We start from the raw sequence: 22180 nt of genomic DNA on the forward strand, positions 1-22180 counted from the left end.
TGGGCAGTGGGGGGCCTGGCAGAGTTCACCCTGCGGCCTCATCATCGAAGGGGGCCCACAGGGCCTCCCAGACCCGGGTCCCTTCGGGGTCCACCTGGCGACTGGGGGCAGCGGGTGGCTGCACGTCGGCCCTGCCGGCCTCCACAGCCCAGCCCTGAAAAAAGGCCTCCCCCTTGCTCTCCACCAAATTGTGCAGGGCGCAGCAGGAACCCACAATCAGGGGGATGTTGTTGGGGCCCACATCCAGGCAGGTCAGGAGACATCTCCAGCATCCCTTCAGGCGGCCAAATGAGCACTCCACCACCTGGCGCGCGTGGTTCAGGCGCTGGTTGAAGCGCTCCTGGCTAGCGGAGAGATGGCCCGTGTACGGGTGCATGAGCCAGGGCCGGAGGGGGTATGCCGCATCTGCGATGATGCAGAGGGGCATGGTGGTGTCCCCCACAGGGATCTCCCGCTGGGGGATGTAGGTCCCCGCCTCCAGCCGGCGGCACAGGCCCGAGTTCCGGAAAACCCGGGTGTCATGGGTGCTGCCAGGCCCGCCCACATAAATGTCCTGGAAACGGCCCTGGCTGTCCACCAAGGCCTGGAGGACCACAGAATGGTAGCCCTTGCGATTGATGTAGCGTCCTCCACTGTGATGCAGGGCGCGGATGGGGATGTGAGTCCCATCCAGAGCCCCGAAGCAATTGGGGAAGCCCAAGGTGGCAAAGCCCGCGATGGTGGCATCTGGGTCCCCCAGCCTCACGAGCCTGTGCAGGAGCATGGCGTTGATGGCATGCACAACCTGCAGGGAAAGCACATGGGAGAGCACCAATGAGGGGTGAGCAGGGTGTGCGTGGCCCTGCCCTCCCCTCCCCTGCCCTGCCCTGCCCTCCTCTGCCCGGGCCCCCCTCCCCTGCCCTGCCCTCCCCCCGTGGGTCCTCTTACCTCCACGAGGACAGCCTCGACGGTGGCCTTGCTGACACCAAACTGCTGTCCCACGGATCGTTAGCTGTCTGGAGTGGCCAGCTTCCAGACAGCGATACCGACCCGTTTCTCCACTGTGAGGGCACGCCGCATGGCAGTGTCCTGGTGCCTGAGTGCGGGGGTGAGCCACTGGCGCAGCTCCATAAATGTCTGCCGGCTCATCCTGAAGTTCCTGAGCCAGCAGTCGTCGTCCCACTCCTCAAGCACCAGCCGCTCCCACCAGTCGGTGCTGGTGGAGTAGCTCCACAGCTGCCGGTGTGTGAGGCGGGGGGGGGGGGGGGGGGGCGGGGAGGTGCTGCAGGGTTGGGGGTTGAGCCCTGCTGCCCTGGGGGCAGCTCCTCCTCCGGTGTAGCAAGGAGGTGCTCAGCTGCCTCCCGCATGGCATGGATCAGGGCGAGCCCTGCTCCTGCCGGGAGGGCTGGGTAGATCTCTGGCTGCTGCTGCTGGGGGTCCATGCCTGCATCGCCCGGGGTCTGTGTGCCTATGGCTCCTCAGACCGTGTGCTGTGCAGGCTGAGTGTGTCTGGGAGGGGCCCTTTAAGGGAGCGGCTAGCTGTTGCCCCGGAAGCGCTAGTCCGCCCTGTGACCCTGTCTGCAGCTGTGCCTGGCATCCCTATTTCGATGTGTGCTACTTTGGCGTGTAGACGTTCCCTCGCAACGCCTATTTCGATGTGGTGCTGCGCAACGTCGAAGTTGAACGTCGACGTTGCCAGCCCTGGAGGACGTGTAGACGTTATTCATCAAAATAGACTATTTCGATGTTGCTACATCGAAATAAGCTATTTCGATGTAGGCTTCACGTGTAGACGTAGCCTATGGGGTATAAAGACTAGAGAAAGAGCATAAGAAAAAGAGAACAGATATGTCTCTGCCCACTTTCCAAAAACCCACAAGTGACACCAAGAGGAAGGAGCGGCCAACTACAATGCTTTACAGAAAGGCAAATGGATACATCACACATGAACATAGTAGAAGGAAATGCCGTGGTTCTGATTGGTCTGAAGATTGTGTACCTGCTAGCAGGCAGTGTAGTCATTAAACTGGGGAAGAAGGGAATAGGAGATGGCGCTATTTGTCCCTCTCACCTGTCTGCAGTTCGCCATATGTTTCTTCAATCCCTCTACAGTCTTCCTGGCCACAGCTTTGCATGTTGGACAGGTCACTCTGCCCTTATTTAGGATTTCTAAATACCACTGTTCCTCCACACTGCCTGTGGATCACAGTGACGGAGGCAGAAGAGGATGAAAAGAAAAAACAATAGAGGTTTTCACTGCAGTGTGCAGCATGAACCTTTACAACAAACTCTGGTCAGATTCAAAAAAGTGTCTTTTATTAGTGGTTTGATCAGTATACCCCTAATTCTACCATTTCACTCTGAGAACTGTTCCTGACATTCAATTTAAAATAACTCTTTGTTCATTCTGTCTCATTGTTCCTAGTAACACATCCTGTTTACCACCTTTGGTAACCTCTAGCTTTGGCAGAACAGCTTTTCTTAATGGTTTGATTGAAATGCTGGGGAACAGATTTCTGATTCTACTAATTAAATCTGAACATTGTATGATCTCCTCACCCTCCCCTGACTGTTCACAAGGAAACTAAGAAGGGGGCTGAAGGGACAGGGATTTCTATGCAATTTCACTGCATGTTAAAAATGTATTCATGAAAACATGGAACAGCTCCAGAATCCCATGCCAAAAGGCAAAGAAACCATACAGACAAGTACGGTCTCCAGTCCTTGGCCACTCTCTGAGAACTAGCCTGAGAAGATCCAGCTCCATGGATCTCTGGCCTGAAAATGACTTCAGAGAATGGAAGCCAAAACTAGAATTCTTATGGCAGTATGCTCTAAATAGAGCTCCTTATTATCTGTACAGACACTCCCTGAATTGCAAACATCTGATTTATAAACATCTGCACATACAAACAAAATCTCACCTGCAGCCTCAGGGAGCAGACAAGAAGCACAAGTGGTGGTAGTGATCACTTGCAAGTATTGGCCAGAGTACTCTGGAGGAGCAGGGGGCAATTGCATAGACAGCCACTGACAGCCTTTTAAGAGGTAACCACTGTTCCTCTCCAGCTGCAATTTGTATGGCTGACCCCTCCTCCTTTGCAGTCCTCCAGCCCATACTCGCCATCTCCTGGTGAGCAAGGGCTGGGTACAGCCCAAGGGGTGAAGAGGGGCGGACAGCTAGGGGATGCCCAGAAGTCCCCTTCAGAATCTCCACCTACTTTCTCATCCTCATCTAACTAAACCCGCCTTTCCTCAAGCACCAGCATTCAAGGTTACACAAAAAACTATTTCTACTATTTTGCATTGCAAACATACAGTATTTCAGCTACATTATGGGTGGCTTTTGTGGCATAGCCTGGGAACCTAACTAATGTTTATAACATTGTTTCTATTGGAAAATGTGTTCCACATTCCAAACAACTGTCCATAAACAAACTTTAGGAACACACTTTGAGATGGGGCAGACTGAGGTAAATCACGCCATTACATGAACAATTGGTCTGACCCAGTATAGCCATTCTTATGTTCTTCATCATAAGGCCCTGGAAATAGAAGCTGAAAGGTAAGTGGGTACAGCAGACTCTCCAGCAGTTATGCCACTGATTGTAATATAAGCTCAATGCTGTATGGTCCAAAATTCTAGGAGAAGGGTATTCTTGTATGACTATGGAAGGTGTCATTTGAGCCTCTATCAGGCTATGGCATGGGGTGATTTCTAGTGATGCCTTCATTCTGCTGAGTGAAAGAAATAGGAATATTTTTCTGTCATAAATGCTGAAACCAGCTTTATGTATTTCTGCATAATTCAGGAAGCGATTCCTTCCCAAGGCACCTCTGACCATGCCTTGCCAGTATAAAGTTTATATTTCCATGCCTTCGAAAGAGAACATTACCACAGAATAGGTTTAAATGACAGAAAGTGGTAAAGAGCAACATACTGCTAACTACCATAATTAGATAGACTTACAGTGCTACTGGGTCCAAATGACAATGGTATACACATACCTTTGTCAAAGGCAAATTGAACGAAAAAACATTACACAGGACTGACCACAAAGAACTACATTCACCTCTTACCTGCTGCATATGTCGGTGCCTCTTTCTGTATATAACACCCTTTGGACTTGGGATTTTGTTCCACCCTAGCTTTTTTTATCCCTCCTATAAGGTAAACAATGAGAAAACATGTAAAACTTAACTCTGCAAACCATCATTAGGTAGAAAATGGAGTTCACAGGGCAGAGGACCAAAACAGGGAAAATTACTTTCTGTTTGTAGTGAGCTAGCCACTCCCAGTCTCTAGTCAAACCCACTCTGATAGTATCAAGTTTGCATATGAGTTCTAGCTCTGTAGACTCATGCTGAAGTCTGGTTTTCATGGCTTCTTGCTCAAGTATGGAAAGTTTCAAGTCTGTTACTGAGGGTGCATCTACAGTAGCCAGATACTTCGACGTAGCTGGCACAATGTCGAAATAGCACACGTTGGCTACGTCTACACGTGCAGCCAACATCGAAATAGTCTATTTCGATGAATAACGTCTACACGTCCTCCAGGGCCAGCAACGTCGATGTTCAACTTCGACGTTGCTCAGCCCAACATCGAAATAGGCGCAGCGAGGGAATGTCTACACGTCAAAGTAGCACACATCGAAATAGGGATGCCAGGCACAGCTGCAGACAGGGTCACAGTGCGGACTCAACAGCAAGCCGCTCCCTTAAAGGGCCCCTCCCAGACACAGTTGCACTAAACAACACAAGATACACAGAGCTGACAACTGGTTGCAGACCCTGTGCCTGCAGCATAGATCCCCAGCTGCCGCAGAAGCAGCCAGAAGCCCTGGGCTAAGGGCTGCTGCCCACGGTGACCATAGAGCCCCGCAGGGGCTGGAGAGAGAGCATCTCTCAACCCCCCAGCTGATGGCCGCCATGGAGGACCCAGCAATTTCGACGTTGCGGGACGCGGATCGTCTACACGGTCCCTACTTCGACGTTGAACGTCGAAGTAGGGCGCTATTCCTATCTCCTCATGAGGTTAGCGACTTCGACGTCTCACCGCCTAACGTCGAAGTTAACTTCGAAATAGTGCCCGACGCGTGTAGATGCGACGGGCGCTATTTCGAAGTTGGTGCCGCTACTTCGAAGTAGCGTGCACGTGTAGACGCAGCTGTTGTGTCTACATGTGCTGTGCGCTATTTCGACGTTGAAATCAACATTAGGCAGCTAGATGTTGAAATTGCTATTCCTATCTGAAAATGGGAATAGTGCCCAACTTCAACGTTGAACGTCAAAGTAGGTCGTGTGTAGATGATCCGCGTCCCACTACATCAAAATAGCGGGGTCCCCCATGGCGGCCATCAGCTGAGGGGTTGAGAGTTGCTCTGTCCAGCACCTGCAGGGCTCTATGGCCGCCATGTGCAGAAGCCCTTAGCCCAGGGCTTCTGTCTGCTGCTGCTGCTGCTGCTGCAGCTGGGGGTCCATGCTGTGTGCACGGGGTCTGCAACTGGTTGTCGGCTCTGTGGACCTTGTGCTGTGCAGGCCAAGTGTGTCTGGGAGGTGTCCTTTAAGGGAGTGGCTTGCTCTTGCCCCAGAAGGGCTAGTTCAGCCTGTGACCCCGTCTGAAGGCTTTGCTGGCCCCTTATTTTGATGGAGACGGCTTGCGTGTGTGTGGACGCTCCGCACTTCCTTCCAGGGAAGCTCCTTTCGACGTTCCCCGTTGCTACTTCGATGGCACCAGCCCCAGAAGATGTGTAGACGATACGCGTCGAAGTAGCCTATTTTGATGTTCTTACTTTGAAATAGGCTACTTCGACATAGTGTGCCAGTGTAGATGTAGCCTGAGTGTCCAGAGAGACTGAAGTGCTGTCCTACTGGTTTCTGAATGTTACCATTCTTGATGTCTGATTTGTCCCCATTTATTCCTTTGCATAGAGGCAACAGAAATGCAGACAAAGTTGGCAACAAGGTTTTTTGCAGGGACTGGTGCCTGGGTTAGTGCTTCTGTTGTATGGTGTAGTTGCTGGTGAGTATTTGCATCAGATTGGGGGCTGTTTGTAAGCATAGACTAGCCTTCCTCCCAAGATCTGTGAGACTGAGGGAACATCTTCCAGGACAGGCGGTAGATCCTGTATGATGTTCTGGAGATGCTTTAGTTGGGACCTGTAGGTAATGGCCTGTTCTGTTCTGTTACTTTCCTTGTTGGTCTTTTCTATAGCAGGTGACTTCTGACTACCTGTCTGGCTATATCAATCTGTTTCTTCACTTCCCCTGGTGGGTAATGTAGTTTTAAAAATGCTTGATAGAGATCCTATCAGTGTTCGTCTACAGCCATGTTATGCCCTAAGACAGGGGTGCACAAATTGAGGGGGGCAGGTGGCTTTCTAGGGGGGAGGAGTGAAATTTCATAAGGCAGGGTGCAGCATGATCAGCTCTTGGGTGTCAGGCTCATCCATCTAATTACAAATGTTGAAATGTTACTGTTTTAATGTATATGTAGTCACATTTATATACCAATTAATAAAGTTTTTTTTACATTCTACGTACTTTTTTTCTTATGGACATAACCAAAATTGCCATCGGTTTGGATTGTATCACAGAGACTGGGGGGCCCTGCTAATTGCAGGGATGAAAAGCAGAGCCTGACATAAAAAGTTTGCTCATCCTGCTTTAACACACAATCATATACTCCAATCCCTCAAGGAGAGACAGACACCTCCACCATTGCCACACTGTCCGCTTATCTACTCAAATGACACCATTACAGAACCTAACCATATCAGTCACACTAACAGGGCTCATTCACCTGCATATCTACTAATGTTATATATGCCACCATATGCCAACAGTGCCCCTCTTCCATGTACATTGGCCAGACTGGACTGCCTCTACTCAAAAGAATAAATGGATAAAAGATAATATGGATTCCTCCATGCCCTCTTGTTGCTTTCCCCACACAAAGTTACCCATTAGCCTAAGGCTCAAACTACAGGCTCACTGCCTGGGGCTAAAGCCTTTGGGCTTTGGCCTCCCTGCCCAGGCCAGTGGGTCTTGGGCTTTGACCTCCCTGCAGGGCGGCAGAGCTTGGTCCCCGCTCCTGGGATTGTGTAATAACTTTTGCTGTCAGATAGGGATCACAGTGCAATGAACTTGGAGACACCTTGGCCTAAGGGAATTTGCAGTGGGTGGGAGCATTCAGATCATAAAGTCTAGTGTCCCCTTTTCCACTGACAAATATCACCAGTTCCATGAGCAAAGTTTCATACCCCTCACAAAGCTGACAAGCTTTTGCTGTTCAACTCAAGACACACATGACCTTGTTTATAAAAGATATTGAGCATCCACAGGGTCTCACTGATCTGACACTATCAGTTGAAGTACTTCAGAAAGTCAAGCTGTATGTACCAAGGTGGGCAGACAGAAAACAAAGAACCTGCTTTTAGCACTCACTTCAGAAAATCTGGTCTGAGTGACTCACCTGACAGCAGTCAGGAAGGCCTTGATAAACCAGAGATAGACCCCAGATCTCACTCCAAAACTTTAACCTCCATTGAGTGGGGCTTGGCTTAAACTTCAATAGTGAGCAAGATCTGGAGCAGCTCCACTGTGGATTAGAAGATAGGCAGCAGCAAAGGACTTGGGTAGGGCACAGTCCCAACAGAAAGATAGTTAAGACCACATGCATGACTGTATCTACAGTAGCACAGGGTAACAATAGTAACAGAGAGGGAGCCGTGCTAGTCTATATACCATCAAAACAAAAAAGCAGTCAAGTAGCACTTTAAAGACTAACAAAATAATTTATTAGGTGAGCTTTTGTGGGACAGACCCACTTTTTCAGACCATAGCCATACCAGAACAGACTCATTATTTAAAGCACAGAGAACCAAAACCAGTAATCAAGTAGGACAAATCAGAAAGAAATGATCAAGGTGAGCAAATCAGAGCATAGAGGGGTAGAATGTGGGGGAGGTCAAGAATTAGATTAAGCCAAGTATGCAAATGAGCCCCTATAGTGACTCAGAAAATTCCCATCCTGGTTCAAACCACATGTGCTGAATTTGAATATAAAAGACAGCTTGGCTGTCTCCCTTTCAAGAGTGGTGTGAAAATTTTTCTTCAGTAACATGCAAACTCTTAAGTCATTAACAGAATGGCCAACTTCATTAAAATGCTGACTAACCGGTTTGTGGATCCGGAGTGTTTTTATGTCTGTTTTGTGCCCATTAACTCTTTGTCTAAGGGAGTTTGAAGTCTGTCCAATGTACAAAGTTTGCATACTTGGCTCAGTCTAATTCTTGATCTCCCCACCTTTCTATGCCTCCACTCTTTGATTTGCTCACCTTGATCATTTTTTTCTGATTTGTCCCCCTTGATTACTGTTTTTGGTTCTCAGTGCCTTAAATACTGAGTCTGTTCTGGTATGGCTGTGGTCTGAAGAAGTGGGTCTGTCCCACGAAAGCTCACCTAATAAATTATTTTGTTAGTCTTTAAAGTGCTACTTGACTGATTTTTTGTTTTGATGGTAACAATACAGGAAGCTGAAACTGTGACTACGAATTACAAGCTACTTGTATTACCAGGAACTTTCTGCTTTTTTCTGCGAAATTCTTCATATCCTTCATCATCCTCTCGCTCAGACTTCGTCCTCTCTGCAGAAGGTGATTCTGCTGTGTGATGTCAGAAAATGAAGACAGGTCAGTCCTGCTGAGGCTCCAGGAGTGTACCAGCACATGCAACCACCCGTTGCTTCTGTTTCCCCTTATCTCCAATGGTGCTGTTTTCAGCATGGTTTGGCCCACAACCCTTTCAGCATATTAATGTCCAAACCTACACAAAGCCAAAACAGTCTTCTGCTCTACTTGTAACCTGGGCACAGCTTTTCCTTCCTGATGGTCTATCTTTCCCTTCCAATGCTGCCCTTCTCCTGGGCTCAACTCTTGACCACTCTCTGTATCTTCCCCTCATTCTCAGGAAGCCATAACAACTCGTTGCTAGGCAGCAGCATGGGGGAAACTCATGTTCACCTTTTGAATGTGTTTCCACTCCTGGGAACACAAAAAAATGGGCTTTCTGCGCCTCAGAGTGTCAAATCGCATGTTCCCGCAACCCACTGCTCTCTTCCTATTCTTCCATCCCTCAGACACTCCCTATGTCCTTTTACACAGGGCTGTTCTCACTGCATTCTCCCTCTTACCAAATCACCAGCTTCTCTTATTATGGCTTCACTCATTTCCTCCACCCAGTACAGCCTAGGTTGCATTCTGCTTTCTGTAAGGCATGGAGACACCATGAAAACGTATAGTGCTCCCTCTAATGAGCATACGGGGGAAAGAAGCCCTCACACAAGACACAGAAATGCAGATGGAGCACACAGCCCCTAGTGTTGGGCAAAAGTACCTTTCTTCTCCGAGGATTTAACAACGCTGGTTTTCACTCCCCTCATTTCCACTCAGTGGGTCTGAGAACAGCCTGCTTGCCCCAGATTCTGAGCTCCTGCTCACTTGACCCTGGGAAGAGAGAGAACCATAGAATCATAGAACACTAGGACCGGAAGGGGCCTCGAGAGGCTATCGAGTCCAGTCCCCTGCCCCGACGGCAGGATCGACCACTATCTACACCATCCCTGATAGACATCTATCTAATCTGTTCTTAAATATCTCCAGCAAGGGAGATTCCACAACCTCCCTTGGCAACTTTTTCCAGTACTTGACCACCCTGACAGTTAGGAACTTTTTCCTAATGTCCAACCTAAACTTCCCTTGCTGCAGCTTAAGTCCATTGCCTCTTGTTCTCTCCTCAGAGGCCAAGAAGAACAAGTTTTCTCCCTCCTCCTTATGACACCCTTTAAGATATCTGAAAACCGCTATCATGTCCCCCTTCAATCTTCTCTTTTCCAAGCTAAACAAGCCCAATTCTTTCAGCCTTTCTTCATAAGTCATGTTCTCCAGACCTTTTATCATTTTAGTTGCTCTTCTCTGGACCTTCTCTAATTTCTCCACATCTTTCTTGAATTGGGGTGCCCAGAACTGGACACAATATTCCAGCTGAGGCCTAACCAGCGCAGAGTAGAGCGGAAGAATGATTCCTCGTGTCTTGTTCACAACACACCCGCTAATGCATCCCAGAATCATGTTTGCTTTTTTTGCAACAGCATCACACTGTTGACTCATATTTAACTTGTGATCTATTAGAACCCCTAGATCCCTTTCTGCTGTACTCCTTCCTAGACAGTCTTTTCCCATTCTGTATGTGTGAAACAGATTATTCCTTCCTAAGTGCAGCACCTCACATTTATCTTTATTAAACTTCTTCCTGTTTACTTCAGACCATTTCTCCAATTTATCTAGATCATTCTGAATTATGACCCTATCCTCCAAGGTAGTTGCAACCCCTCCCAACTTGGTATCATCTGCAAACTTAATAAGCGTACTTTCTATGTCAATATCCAAATCATTAATGAAGATATTAAACAGAACTGGTCCCAAAACAGACCCCTGCGGAACCCCACTTGTTATGCTTTTCCAGCAGGATTGAGCACCATTAACAACTACTCTCTGGGTACAATTAGAATAGATGAAGGACTCATTGTTATTGTCTGACCCTAGGAGACTAGTTTCAAACTCCTCAAATTCCTCAGACCCAGGAAAAAGCTTATTGTAGACAAAAAACAAACAGCAAAACAGGTACACGCACACATGCCTATCCAATGGGAATGGCTACACTTGCCCCCTTCAAAGAAGAGGGCATGGTAATCAGCCTGACTGGAGAATACTAATGAAGTGCTGCTATGAATATACGGCACTTCATTAGACTAATTCTCCCCTCAGCAACTTCAAAATGTCAAACTTCAAAGTGCCGGCATGCCATGTAGCCACAGGTACTTCAAAGTGCCTTTAGCGAAAGGCACTTGGAAGTAGCATGGACACTTTGAAGTGTTAAACTTCAAAGGGCCGCATACCATGTAGCTGTGGGCACTTCAAAGTGCCCTCGCTACTTAGAGGTTGCCATGAGAAGAATCAACCTAATGAAGTGCTGCATATGCACTGCAGCACTTCATTAGTATTCTCTGATCAGTCTGATTACCATGCCCCCTTCTTTGAAGGGGGCAAGTGTAGACATAGCCAATGAGTCTCATGGCAAAGGATTCTGCTTTCACCATCACAACCAGCCTTCAAGCCCACTCAATGGTTCAGTCAACTTTTTAATTTCTTTTTCATTAAAAGTCATGCAATGTTTATGAGCGAAGTCATGGACCTGGACCGCAGCATGCTAGCCACTATACAAACACAGAAAAGAAGGCAGTCTCTAACTCAAGGAGCTGACAATCTAACAATAAGACAGGAGACAACAGATAGACAGACCCAGGAACGCAAGGAAACAAACACAAGACAGAATATAATCTACAGGACATGCATCCTGAATATTGCATACAGTGTTGTTAGTGCTGTGTCAATCCCAGGACATATAAGAGGTGCGTGAGGTAATATCTTTTAGTAGACCATTTTCTGTTAGTGAGAGTGTTAAACTTTTGAGCTACACAGAGCTCTTCTTCTGGTCTGGAAAAGGTATTAAGAGTTACTCCTGGAGGAATTCTGCACCACCATAACATGCTGAATTTGTGCAGAAAAATAATGCTATCCATGCAGAATTTTCTGTTTCTCCACATAGAACTGAGCTCCTGGCTGCCACAAGGGGCTGGTGAACCTGGCAAAATCCGGCTCATAAACAGAAAAAATGACACAGCTGTAGATCTCAGCATGTCCTGAAGAAAACAGGAAATGCCAGAAAAGCCCAGGATTCCACAACAGGCTGTTGGGATGGGTGTCTAGGCTCTGAGGGTGGGTGGGAGGAAGAAAGCACGTGATTGGCTAATGGGGTTGTTAGAGAGATCTCTTTAACTCTCTACTCCTGAAGGAATGTGTGTGTGTGTGTTTCTGGATTGTTACAGACATACCTGCTAATAGACATTTTGAAACAAATTATCAAAATATTGAAACTGGTATGATTACATGTTATTTTGGCAAATAAAATATACAGAGTTTTAAAACACTGTGCACATGATCTTTCATTTCTTGAAACAGAATTCTCTCAGGAATTACATCTGATGAAGTGTGTCTTTGCTCATGAAAGCTTATCACCAAATAAATCTGTCAGTCTTGAAGTTGCCATGACTTTTCATGAATACAGATTGACACACAGACCCCTAGTCTCATAGAGGTAGCTGTGTTAGTCTGTATTTTCACAAAACAAAAAAAGCAGTCCTGTAGCACTTTAAAGATTAACAATATTATTTATAGGTGATGAGCTTTCGAGGGACAGACACACTTCTTCAGATCTGGAGAATAGGGTCACTGTACATCTGTGATGGTGGGACTATAGAGGGAGTCCTAGATGGAGGAAAAGGGTTATGGACAGTGGATGCTGAGCAGGGTGTGCAAAGCCCTTTGGTGCATCTGGCATTGGCCACTGTCACAAGACCAGATACTGAACTAGATGGACCTTTGGTCTGACCCTGCATGGTCATTCTTGTGATGTTTAAGGTGCTGTGCAATTATGGTGGGAGGTCAGCAGGCTGATCTCTGGGCAGGGGCTGTTGAACACAGGGGTGTGTAAGGAAGGTCTCTGGGCATAAGAGCAGGACACTGGGTAGAGGGGAGCAACATACAACACGCCCATCCCAAAGGGGAAGGGGGTACTGGCATCACAGTTTCTGGTTTGTAAATAGTTCCCTTGTGCGTGGCTGAGTAAGGCCACTCCCACCATGCAGTGCCTCCAGCTGGCACCATGCTGTGGGGACCAACCCCGTGCAATGCCCTATTGCTCCAACAGGGGAACAAAATGTTTGGTGCCAGGCCCACAATCCAGCCCCGCCTGCCCCCCAGTGTTGTAATCTAAATATACGACAAGAGACACTCGGTGGACAGACTGCTGTGGAATACAGCAAGGGAATGTGATGAGTGGCTGTTGACTCTATTTACCCTTTTTTCCAGCTTGCGCCTTCTCCACCGTCACAGACAAGTAGCCCCTTCCTGGCTGAGAACACGCCCGGAGGCCCCAGTGAAGCTCAAGGCGCTTGGTGCCTGCCTCTCCATGGACCTCGAGATGGCCCCACTGCTAGAGAGCTCAACTGTCCAATCTGAAACACGACACAAGTGCGTGCGCCGCGAGCACACGGGTACCACTTAGCCGTAGCTACCAGTAGGTCCCCGCAGCAAGGGCGAGAAGGCTGAGGAAAGGCCAAAAGCGGGGCGGAAGATGTGCTCAGCAAGCCCCCACCCAACAGCCACCGTTCCGCACGGCGCGCGCTCCCCTACCCCTTAGTCTGCGCCAATCACAAGCAGCCATCACCCACGTGACCCAGAAAAGCTCGTGACATCATCTCGCAGCGCTACAACTATAGAGTCAAGGCCAACGGCTTCCGAGAATGTCACAGACGTGGCACTCGTGGCTAGAGCGCCTCGCAACCCCTGGCAGGCGGATGGGTGCCCGTCAGAATTCCGTGCCTGCACTCCGAGGAGGCGCGGACCTTATTTCCCTTTCTGTGCAGGTCCACATACCTCTTTCTTTGAGGCCAGCTACATGGTGTGTGTGGCTGGCCCTACATGTCCGTTGCCTTAGTCCTTTGGGTCCGCTTGGTGGCATCAAACGCAGGCTTTTGGCTTTGCCTAGCGGGCTTTTCTAGCCCAGCCGAAGGAAGATCTGTCTCCTCACAGTCACCGGGGCTGTGAACCCTTTGTAGCCCAGTTATCTGCAATGCCCAGGGAGGTGGCCAATTGTGAGTATTGCTCACTGAGCCAAAGTTTCTGTTGGCAGCTGGAAGGGGAGGTAGGGAGTCATGGCTTCTGGAGAGAGACTTCCTATGCAGTCTCCTAAGCATGAACTAAACTGGATTAGTGAGTATCTTCTGGCTCATTTGGCTTCTGCATCCTACTCCAGTACTAGCCAAAACAAGGGGTGCAGGAAATGTCTTTTGAGCAACCATCAAACTGTCACCACAGTGGTCCTGCATTTCCATTTATATCCTTCAGGATTTGTCTGGTTTAGGTTATAAACCCAGAAGGAACCATTGTAATAATGCATTCTGATTTAGAAGTGTATTGCTAGAACATGCTAGCTAATGTGCAAAGAAGACTATATGGCCCCGTTTCATCTCAAGAGAAGGTGGTTAGCAGCGGTAGTGAGGCTCTATGGACAGTGTTTCAGTAGAAGACTAGTTCAATGGTTAAAACGCAAGCCTAGGATTTGAGAAAGTAGGGATCAGTTCCCTGCTCCATCAGAGACTTCCTGCAAAACTTGAGCAAGCTTATCTGTTCCTCAGTTCCCCATTTGTAAATGGGGATAACAGTACTTCCCTACCTCAAAAAAATTCTCAGGTATTTCAGTAACAGGGGTCAGCCATACGAGTACTTTAGAAAAAAGTCTTGCAAACAAGGCAGTGAAGACTTTAAGAGGTGGCAAGTTGGTTGCCTTAAAACCAAAGGAGGAGTCCCAACATATTTGCTAGCATACATCTTTAAATCCTAGTTAGATAAACTGGGAAGAGTCCTAGGATTTTTTAGGAGTTGTATAAATCTATTTGCATAAAGTCAAACACAAACAGTTTTAATACTTTTGGTATTAAATGGACAAATGAAACATGTTCAGCCTCTCCTCATTGGCTTGGTCTCCTTGGGCTTGTCTACACTACCTCCCTACTTCAAAAGAAGGATTGTAAGTAGGGTGTCCAGATATTATTAATGAAGTACTGCGCTGCATATGCAACACTTCATTAAGCCAGTTCTCCCCCGCAGCAACTCTGAAGTGCTAAACTCTGAAGTGCCGCCTCGCATGTAGCTGCAGCTAATCTGCTGGTACTTTGAAGTGCTTGGGCAACGTTGAAGTCCCTTTACTCCTCAAAATTTTGCAGCGCAGAACTTCATTAATAATGTCTGGACACCCTATTTACCATCCTCCCTTCAAAGTAGGGAGGCAGTGTTGACAAGCTCCTTGTCTCTTTCCTGCAATCTGATTTTTCTCTCTAGATTGAACCTCAATTTCCCTTCCCATTCTTTAGGCTTACTTATCAATTCTCAAAAAATATTTATCTACTATGTTAGGGATAAAAACAGATGATGCATGCCTTATGCAGTGGTAACCTTCTTTCCATTGCACTAGAATTTCTGAAGGGTGCTAAACATAGTTTAGACATTTTAAAACAGGGTGGATTGATTTAATCACTTGTTTGAAGCATGATTTAAATCACCATGAACAAAAAATTGATTTAAATTAAGTTTCCCACTAATACGCCTTCACATAGTTGTTAAACAATTATGCAAATCTGATAATGAAAACAATTTAATTTAAAACTCAGGATAGCATTTTACAACATCTAAGAGGGTATACCTTGTGTAATTTTTTTAGATAACCTGATTTTTATTAATTTAGGAACTAGTACATAACACTCATTACCTATGTCAAATTGCAGATGTAGCAGCAGTACATTAGGAATAGTAAGAATTAAATCATACACAAACAGAAGAGCACTTATTTTATTAAACTCAATCTTAAATGTTTCATAAATGTTCTACATTTCCAATCATCTGAGTTGCTGGGTGATGGCTGTCTTTAAACCCTTCTTTTAAAAAAAAAATCAAATTTGATTAACTCTAACAGACAGCTTCTCCTAACATTCAATGTACAATGCCCTTAAAACTTCTCCAGGTTGAAACTCTCTAGTCTGGCACTCTCGGCACCTGACTGGTGCCAAATGAGAGAATCTGCTGAACCATTGGATGTCCATACTGTCTAGCACAGCGGTTCCCAAACTTTTAGACATCACGCCCCCCACCTTTTGGATTTTTGAGAAACCCTCACACCCCCCACCACCTCTTTACCATTATCCAACCCCCCTTTTAACAAAAAATTCAATTCATAATTTGAAATAAACACTAAACCTTGATATAAAATGTAATTTAAAATTAAAAATAATCACAAATAGCTTTTCTTTGCCCCTTGCAGGTGCCTGGTGTAGCCCCAGCTGGCCAGCTACCTGACCCCCATGCCAGCTTCCAGAGCTGATTGCGACAGCCGCCTGACTGCCTGAGACCTGCGCTGCCAGAGCCACCTGCAAGAGCCCTGCACCACTGGGGCTAGTCAGCCAGCTGCCTGCCTGCCTGCCTGCTGGGACCAACTGCCTGCACCATCCACAGGCCAGTTGCCTGAGCAGCCCACCCAAGTCCCACACTACCAGGGCCAGCTGCTCTCCTGCCATCTCGAGCCCCACATTGCTGGGGCCAGCCACCTGAGCCCCATGCTGCTGGGACCAGCCACCCACCTGCCAGCTGGAGCCACCAAAACCTTGCAATTCCCACAAGCCAGCTGCCCGCCTGAGCCCCTCCCATCCCACAAAGCCAGGCACCACCAGTCCCCTGCTCTTACCCCGCCCCCATCTCCCTCACCTGAGCCAGGCACCCCCAGCCTCCCATCTAATCCCACCCTCTTCCTCCTCTCCCCCCCAGCCCACACTCACTCATCTTTGCAGGAGGCAGCTAGCTCCACGTGGGTCTTCACTGGCTGCCTGCTTTTTATAGCATCTGCGCCAGGTCACCTACGTAAAATGGCAGGGACTGAGGGGTGGAAGTGGGGGAAATGGTGTGGGGGGGTCTGGGTCGCCTCATGACCCCTTGGAATTTCTTCACACACCCCCATTTGGGGAAACCATGGTCTAGCACCATTACCAAACACTTCCATTGCTTACTGGGCTCTTAAAAGATATCTAGTGGTAAATTACAGCTAAATAACAATGCAGAACATTGAGAACCAGGACTGGTGGCTGTAAACAAACTTCGTGGGGCCACGGGAAACTTGCAGCATTATCATCTTCAGAATTTAAGCATCTACCTTTATATCTGGCATTAAGGATGTTCACAAGAAAATGAGGTGAAGTTTGTGTTTGACCCATTTGTTTCTTTACTGCCTGTAGTCTAACTTTGTAGTGAGGTATTTCTCTTGAAGTGCCTTCCAAATGCTGACCACATCAGCAATGCAGCAGCAATTTCTTTTAGGTCGTGTAAGACTATGGATAAGTTTCAGTATCCTGAGCATATCCTATACATCTCTCTTTAATCCAGTGTTAGATATGTTGGATGAGATACTTCCCTCAATGTGGTTTTCTTTACAAAATTTCAAGAGAATAAGCCAATTCTTAATAAATTGTTCAAAGCAGTCAACCACAGTATTCCAGCAACCATTTAGGAAGAATTAGTTTGGATCCCCCTGCTCCTTTCAAGGAAGCTGAAACAAATGGTTGTTAGAGAAATATTTTGTGACTGAGACAACATTTTTATTCCTGGAGAAAACTTACTTAATTCTTTGGCTAAAAGATGCATTAAAATTAAATGGACATTGCAACCATATGTTATTAAGGAGAATTCTTCCCTTTCTTTTAAGTATCTTTTAATCTTTGCTGTGTTCGCAGCATTGTCTGTGATAAAACTGCACACATGGCAGTTGAATTATAGTTCACAGTTTATTACAACTCTCTCTGATATTTCTTTTAAATATCCAGTTGTGTGGACATTTCCCGATTTATCAATTGTTTCTGAAAGATGCAGAACATCGTCTTTTGTTGTCACACAGGCACATACTACTGAACCATTGAGTACATTGCTCCACCCATAAAGGGCTAAACTGCCAAATTTCCCCTCAGTATTTCTCGCACATCATTCAAGTTCCTTCTCATACACTCAGTTGGAAAATATCCTGGTCGTAAGAACTCAGCCATCTCCATTAAGGTGTTTATTGTTAACAATGTGAAAAGCAGAATATGCAGGATAAATGAACCAAGCAATCTTTTCATCTATGGCATGGTTTCCCAAACTGGGGTGTGTGCCCCCCTAGGTGGGGTGTGAAGAAATTCTGGGGGGCGGGGGGTGAGGATATGCAGCCTCTCAGTGAAGCCTCTGCCATTGCAGAACACTTCCCCACAATTTTTTTGCACAGGCAGGGGGGTACCCTGGGAGACATGAAAACCATGGACAAATGGGTTTAATCAAAAACTAAACAGTTTAATCCTGGTGATTGTGATTTAACTATTGCACTAACATTGGCAATGATAACAATTAAGATAACACTAAATACTTACAACTTGAGGAAGTATGTACATGGAGAGGAAAATAATAAACATGTCCTCTCTAGATACTACACTATGAAACATTAAATACTAACTCCTACTTTTCTAACTACTAACTAGCTAGCTGGATATGTATATGTGGTACTAGTCCTTTCCTAACTATTAGCTGCCTGACCAAAGATTCAGGTCGGGGGAAGGAGCTTCAGGGGTTGATCAGGCCACTAAGGTGAGCAGGGGTCTGCCGTCCTCCCAGGATTCAGGAGATTGTCCGGTCTGGTTCTGCCCTCTCCAAAGATCCGGGAGATCCTTCTTCAGATGGTGTGCTTTTCTGGAATTTATAGCCTGGTCTTACGTCATCCCCTGAGGCCTCTAGAACCTTCCAGCACTTTCTGACTATCCCTCCGTATATGGCACCACCACTCATACATATCCATAAGCTGTCATGAATATTTACTATCTTTCTTGTGTGGCAGTTAGGCTAACCTCACTGCTTGGGTCAAAATGGCAGTTCTTTTTCAATTAACATTCTATGGTTTATAGTTCTCTGTGTATCAGTGTGGATTTAAATGAGGTATTGTGACACTCCAGGGCATGAATAAAGAAACTGTTCACTCTACACCTCAAGTGGCCATACTATACACCCACAGAGCGTGGCCGAAATATTTGCCAGGGAGTCATGGATTCCTCATTTTCCTATCCAGCCCACCTGCCATCATTCTCTCCACTTGAAGAAAGAGACAGCTCTCGCTTCTGGTTCTCAGCCCCTGCCATTTTACATGGATGACCCAGTGCAGCCACTATAAGAACCAGGCTGCCGGTGAAGACCCACATGGAGCTAGAAGACCCATGGGGAGCTAGCTGCTTCCTGCAAAGGTGATTGATGTGGGTTGGAGCGGGAGAGGGAGGAGATGGAGAATGGGGCTAGATGGGGGGCTGGGGATGGGGTAGGAGCGAGGTCTAGTGGTGCCTGGCTTTGTGGGATGGAAGGGGCTCAGGTGGGTGGCTTGCAGGGCTTGTGCAGCTCAGGCTGGCAGGTGCATGGCTGGCTCTGGCAGGACAGAGTGGCTTGGGCTGGTGAGCAGGCAGCTGGCCTCAGCAGTGTGGGTCTGGGGTGGCTGGCACATGACTTGGGCAGGTGGCTGGTGGGCAGGCAGCTGGTCCTGGCAGTGCGGGGCTTGGGCAAGAGGCAGGCGGGCGGCTCAGGTGGGTGGCTCTGGCAGTGCAGATCTTAGGTGGGTGGGTGGCTTGTGCTGGCAGCTCTGGTGGCTGGCATGGGGCTCAGGCACCCAGCCAGCTGGGGCTGCACCAGGCACCCACAAGGGACCAAGAAAAACTATTTGTGCTTATTTTAAATTTTAAATAACATTTTATATCAAGTTTTTGTGTTTATTTTAAATTACTAATTGAATTTTTTGTTAAAGGGGGTGTTGGTTGATGGTATAAAAGAGGTGAGGGTTTCTCAAAAAACAAAAGGAGGGCATGACATTGAAAAGTTTGAGAACCACTGATCTGTGGTATCTTGTTTGCATTTGCTAGTCCTTACTACAAACCCATCCATGTTGGTGGTTTTATTGGATGATTGAAATCTTTTGCTTGCTGCTCATACAGGTTGAACCTCTATAATTCGGCACCGTTGAGACCTGACCAGTGCTGGATGAGAGAATTTGCCAGATCACAGGACATGATGTTGTCTAGCAGTATTACCAACACTTCCACTGCTCACTGGGCTCTTAGAAGACATTTAGGGGTAAATTACAACTAAATAACAGCACAGAACACTATCAGAGAGGTAGCCGTGTTAGTCTGTAGCTTCAAGAACAACAAGAAGTCTTGTGGCACTTTATAGACTAACAGATATTTTGGAGTATAAGCTTTCACGGGCAAAGACCCACTTCATCAGATGCATGAGTCGGGGGGAGGTTTCAGTGAGGTATTTAAAGAGTGAGGTCCCAGTAAAAGGGAGGGCCAGAGCTGAGAAGGTCTATTCAGCAAGGTGGATATGGGCCAGTATCAATAGTACTTATCAAAAGAGGAAAAAACAAGTCAGATCGGACAGGGGGATGTGAGCCTTTGTCAGAGTCTAATGGGGAGATATTAACACCCAGGGCAGAGAAGCTGCCTTTCTAAGATGTGAACCACTCCCAGTCTGTATTTAATCCTTGGTTAATGAAATTCAATTTGCAAATTAATTGCAGCTCAGAGATTTCTCTCTCCATTTGATTTTAGAAATTTTTTTGTTTCAGAACTGTCACCTTTAAATCTGCCACTGAGTGTCCAGGGAGATTGATGTGTTCATCCATTGCCTTCTATACATTACCATTCCTGATGTCTGATTTATGTCCATTTATTCTTTTTCAGAGAGACTGTCCAGTTTGGCCAATGTAAATTGCAGTGGGGCATTGCTGGCACATAATGGCATATATTACGTTAGTAGATGTGCAGGTAAAGGAGCCCCTGATGGTATGGTTGATGTTAGGTCCGGTGATGATGTCACTGGTGTAGATATGTGAGCAGAGTGGGCAGCAAGGACTGTTGCAGAGGCTGGTTCCAGGCCCAGAGTCACTGGTTTGTGATTTGTAGTGGCTGCAAAGGATTTGTTAAAGGTTGGCAGGCGGTCTGTAGGCGAGGAAGTAGGAAGTGTGGTGTCAGTCCCAGACAGGACAATATATTGTAAACAAAGGCTCAAACAGTCAGTACATATCTCAGGAATGTGGGACTTGTCTGCAGGGATGCATCCAATGGCAATGGCCACTATAGCTCACCTGAATCAGGTGACTTTGGGCTAAGCAATGGGATGGAATTCAGATGACCAGACATCCATTCCACATTATGTATGTGGACTGGGGTGTGCTGGCAAGCTGAACGCCTAAGAGGAGAGTGTCACAACAGCCTGCCTGAGTCAGGTGATTCTGACTCTTCAGTGCCGGATGGGAAGGAGAGGGTTTTCCCCCGCCAACAGGAAAAAACTATGAAATGGGCCTCGCAGCCTATATCTTTGTCTTTGTCTTTGTTCCCATTCTAAGGATCCATGTTCCAGCATGCTGGGTCCAACTCACCAGATCTCCAGTTCTCCAGTAATTAAGACTATATAAGCTGGAATCATACCCCTTATGGGGTGTATTTTCAGAGACTTTCAAGGATCGGCACAGAACATCAGTGGCCTGCATCAATAACTGTAATTGATGTATGTAAAGTATTGCTTTTACAGTTTTTCTCTCTACCCTGTTCTTTCTTTGTTAATAAACCTTTAGATTTTTATATCTGAAGGATTTGGCATTTGCGTGGTTTTTTGGGTAAGATCCAAGTATATAGTGACAAGGGACTGGGGCTGGACCATTCAGGGTCTGGAAGAATCTGTGTGGAGTTGGTGAAATAGGTTTTTAGAACCTCTAATCCAAGCAGGGGGTTATTGGTCTGGGCTGGTGTAGCAGTTACGTCATCAAGCTTCCAAAGAAAGGCAACCTGAAGGAATGCAAGAACTGGAGGGTCATGACGTTACTGTCAATTCCAGGAAAAGTGTTCAATAGGTTTCACTTGGAGAGAATGAAGACAGAAGTCGATAGACAGCTCAGGGAAGAACAGGCTAGCTTCAGAAGCGAGAGATCCTGTACTGACCAGATAGCAACTCTCAGAGTGATCATAGAACAGTCGCTCGAGCAGAACTCACCCCTGTACATAGCCTTCATGGACTTTGAAAAAGCCTTTGGCTGTGTCTACACTTGCATTCCTCTTTCGAAAGAGGTATGCAAATGAGGGGAATCGAAAATGCAAATGAGATACAGATTTGCATATCTGGCACCTTGTTTGCATGTTCTTATTTTGAAATAGCTTCTTTTCAAAGAAGAAAAACAGTGTAGACACTGCTCTTTTGAAAGTAAACCCCGTCTTCGAAAGAATCCTTCTTCCCATAAAAAAAGGGAAGAAGGGTTCTTTCGAAGATGGGATTTACTTTCAAAAGAGCAGTGTCTACACTGGTTTTCTTCTTTCGAAATAAGCTATTTTGAAATAAGAATATGCAAACGAGGTGCCAGATATGCAAATTGTGTCTCATTTTTCAGTCCCCCTCATTTGCATACCTCTTTCAAAAGAGGT

At 46.7% G+C, this 22180-nt stretch overlaps 1 protein-coding gene and 1 long non-coding RNA gene across 5 annotated transcripts in view; one reads left to right on the forward strand and one right to left on the reverse strand.

Annotated features, from left to right (window-relative positions):
- Nucleotides 1–13272, reverse strand: part of ZNF512 (zinc finger protein 512) — a 71517-nt gene extending 58245 nt beyond the window's left edge. For 2 of the 3 annotated variants that reach the window (XM_074989098.1, XM_074989097.1), the window contains exons 1-5: nt 12957–13272; nt 9376–9485; nt 8556–8645; nt 4060–4143; nt 2051–2175 (exon numbers count right to left, since the gene is read on the reverse strand). In XM_074989098.1, the coding sequence (XP_074845199.1) occupies nt 2051–2175; nt 4060–4143; nt 8556–8645; nt 9376–9421 (345 nt within the window). In that variant the 5' untranslated portion in view covers nt 9422–9485; nt 12957–13272. Of the gene's footprint in view, nt 1–2050; nt 2176–4059; nt 4144–8555; nt 8646–9375; nt 9486–12956 lie in introns of those variants that run through there. The other variant, XM_074989099.1, reaches the window with a different exon arrangement.
- A 120-nt stretch (nt 13273–13392) lies between these two features.
- On the forward strand, nt 13393–21324 carry LOC142010673 (uncharacterized). Of its 2 annotated transcripts, XR_012644865.1 has the most exons (4): nt 13393–13753; nt 15976–18961; nt 19697–19835; nt 20447–21324. It is a non-coding gene; the product is annotated as an uncharacterized LOC142010673 (long non-coding RNA). The 2 variants fall into 2 exon arrangements; XR_012644864.1 differs by having other exon boundaries at nt 19697–21324.
- The last annotated feature ends 856 nt before the right edge of the window (nt 21325–22180 follow it).

This window comes from Carettochelys insculpta, chromosome 3 (assembly GCF_033958435.1).
Source record: "Carettochelys insculpta isolate YL-2023 chromosome 3, ASM3395843v1, whole genome shotgun sequence".
Lineage (NCBI taxonomy): Eukaryota > Metazoa > Chordata > Testudines > Carettochelyidae > Carettochelys > Carettochelys insculpta.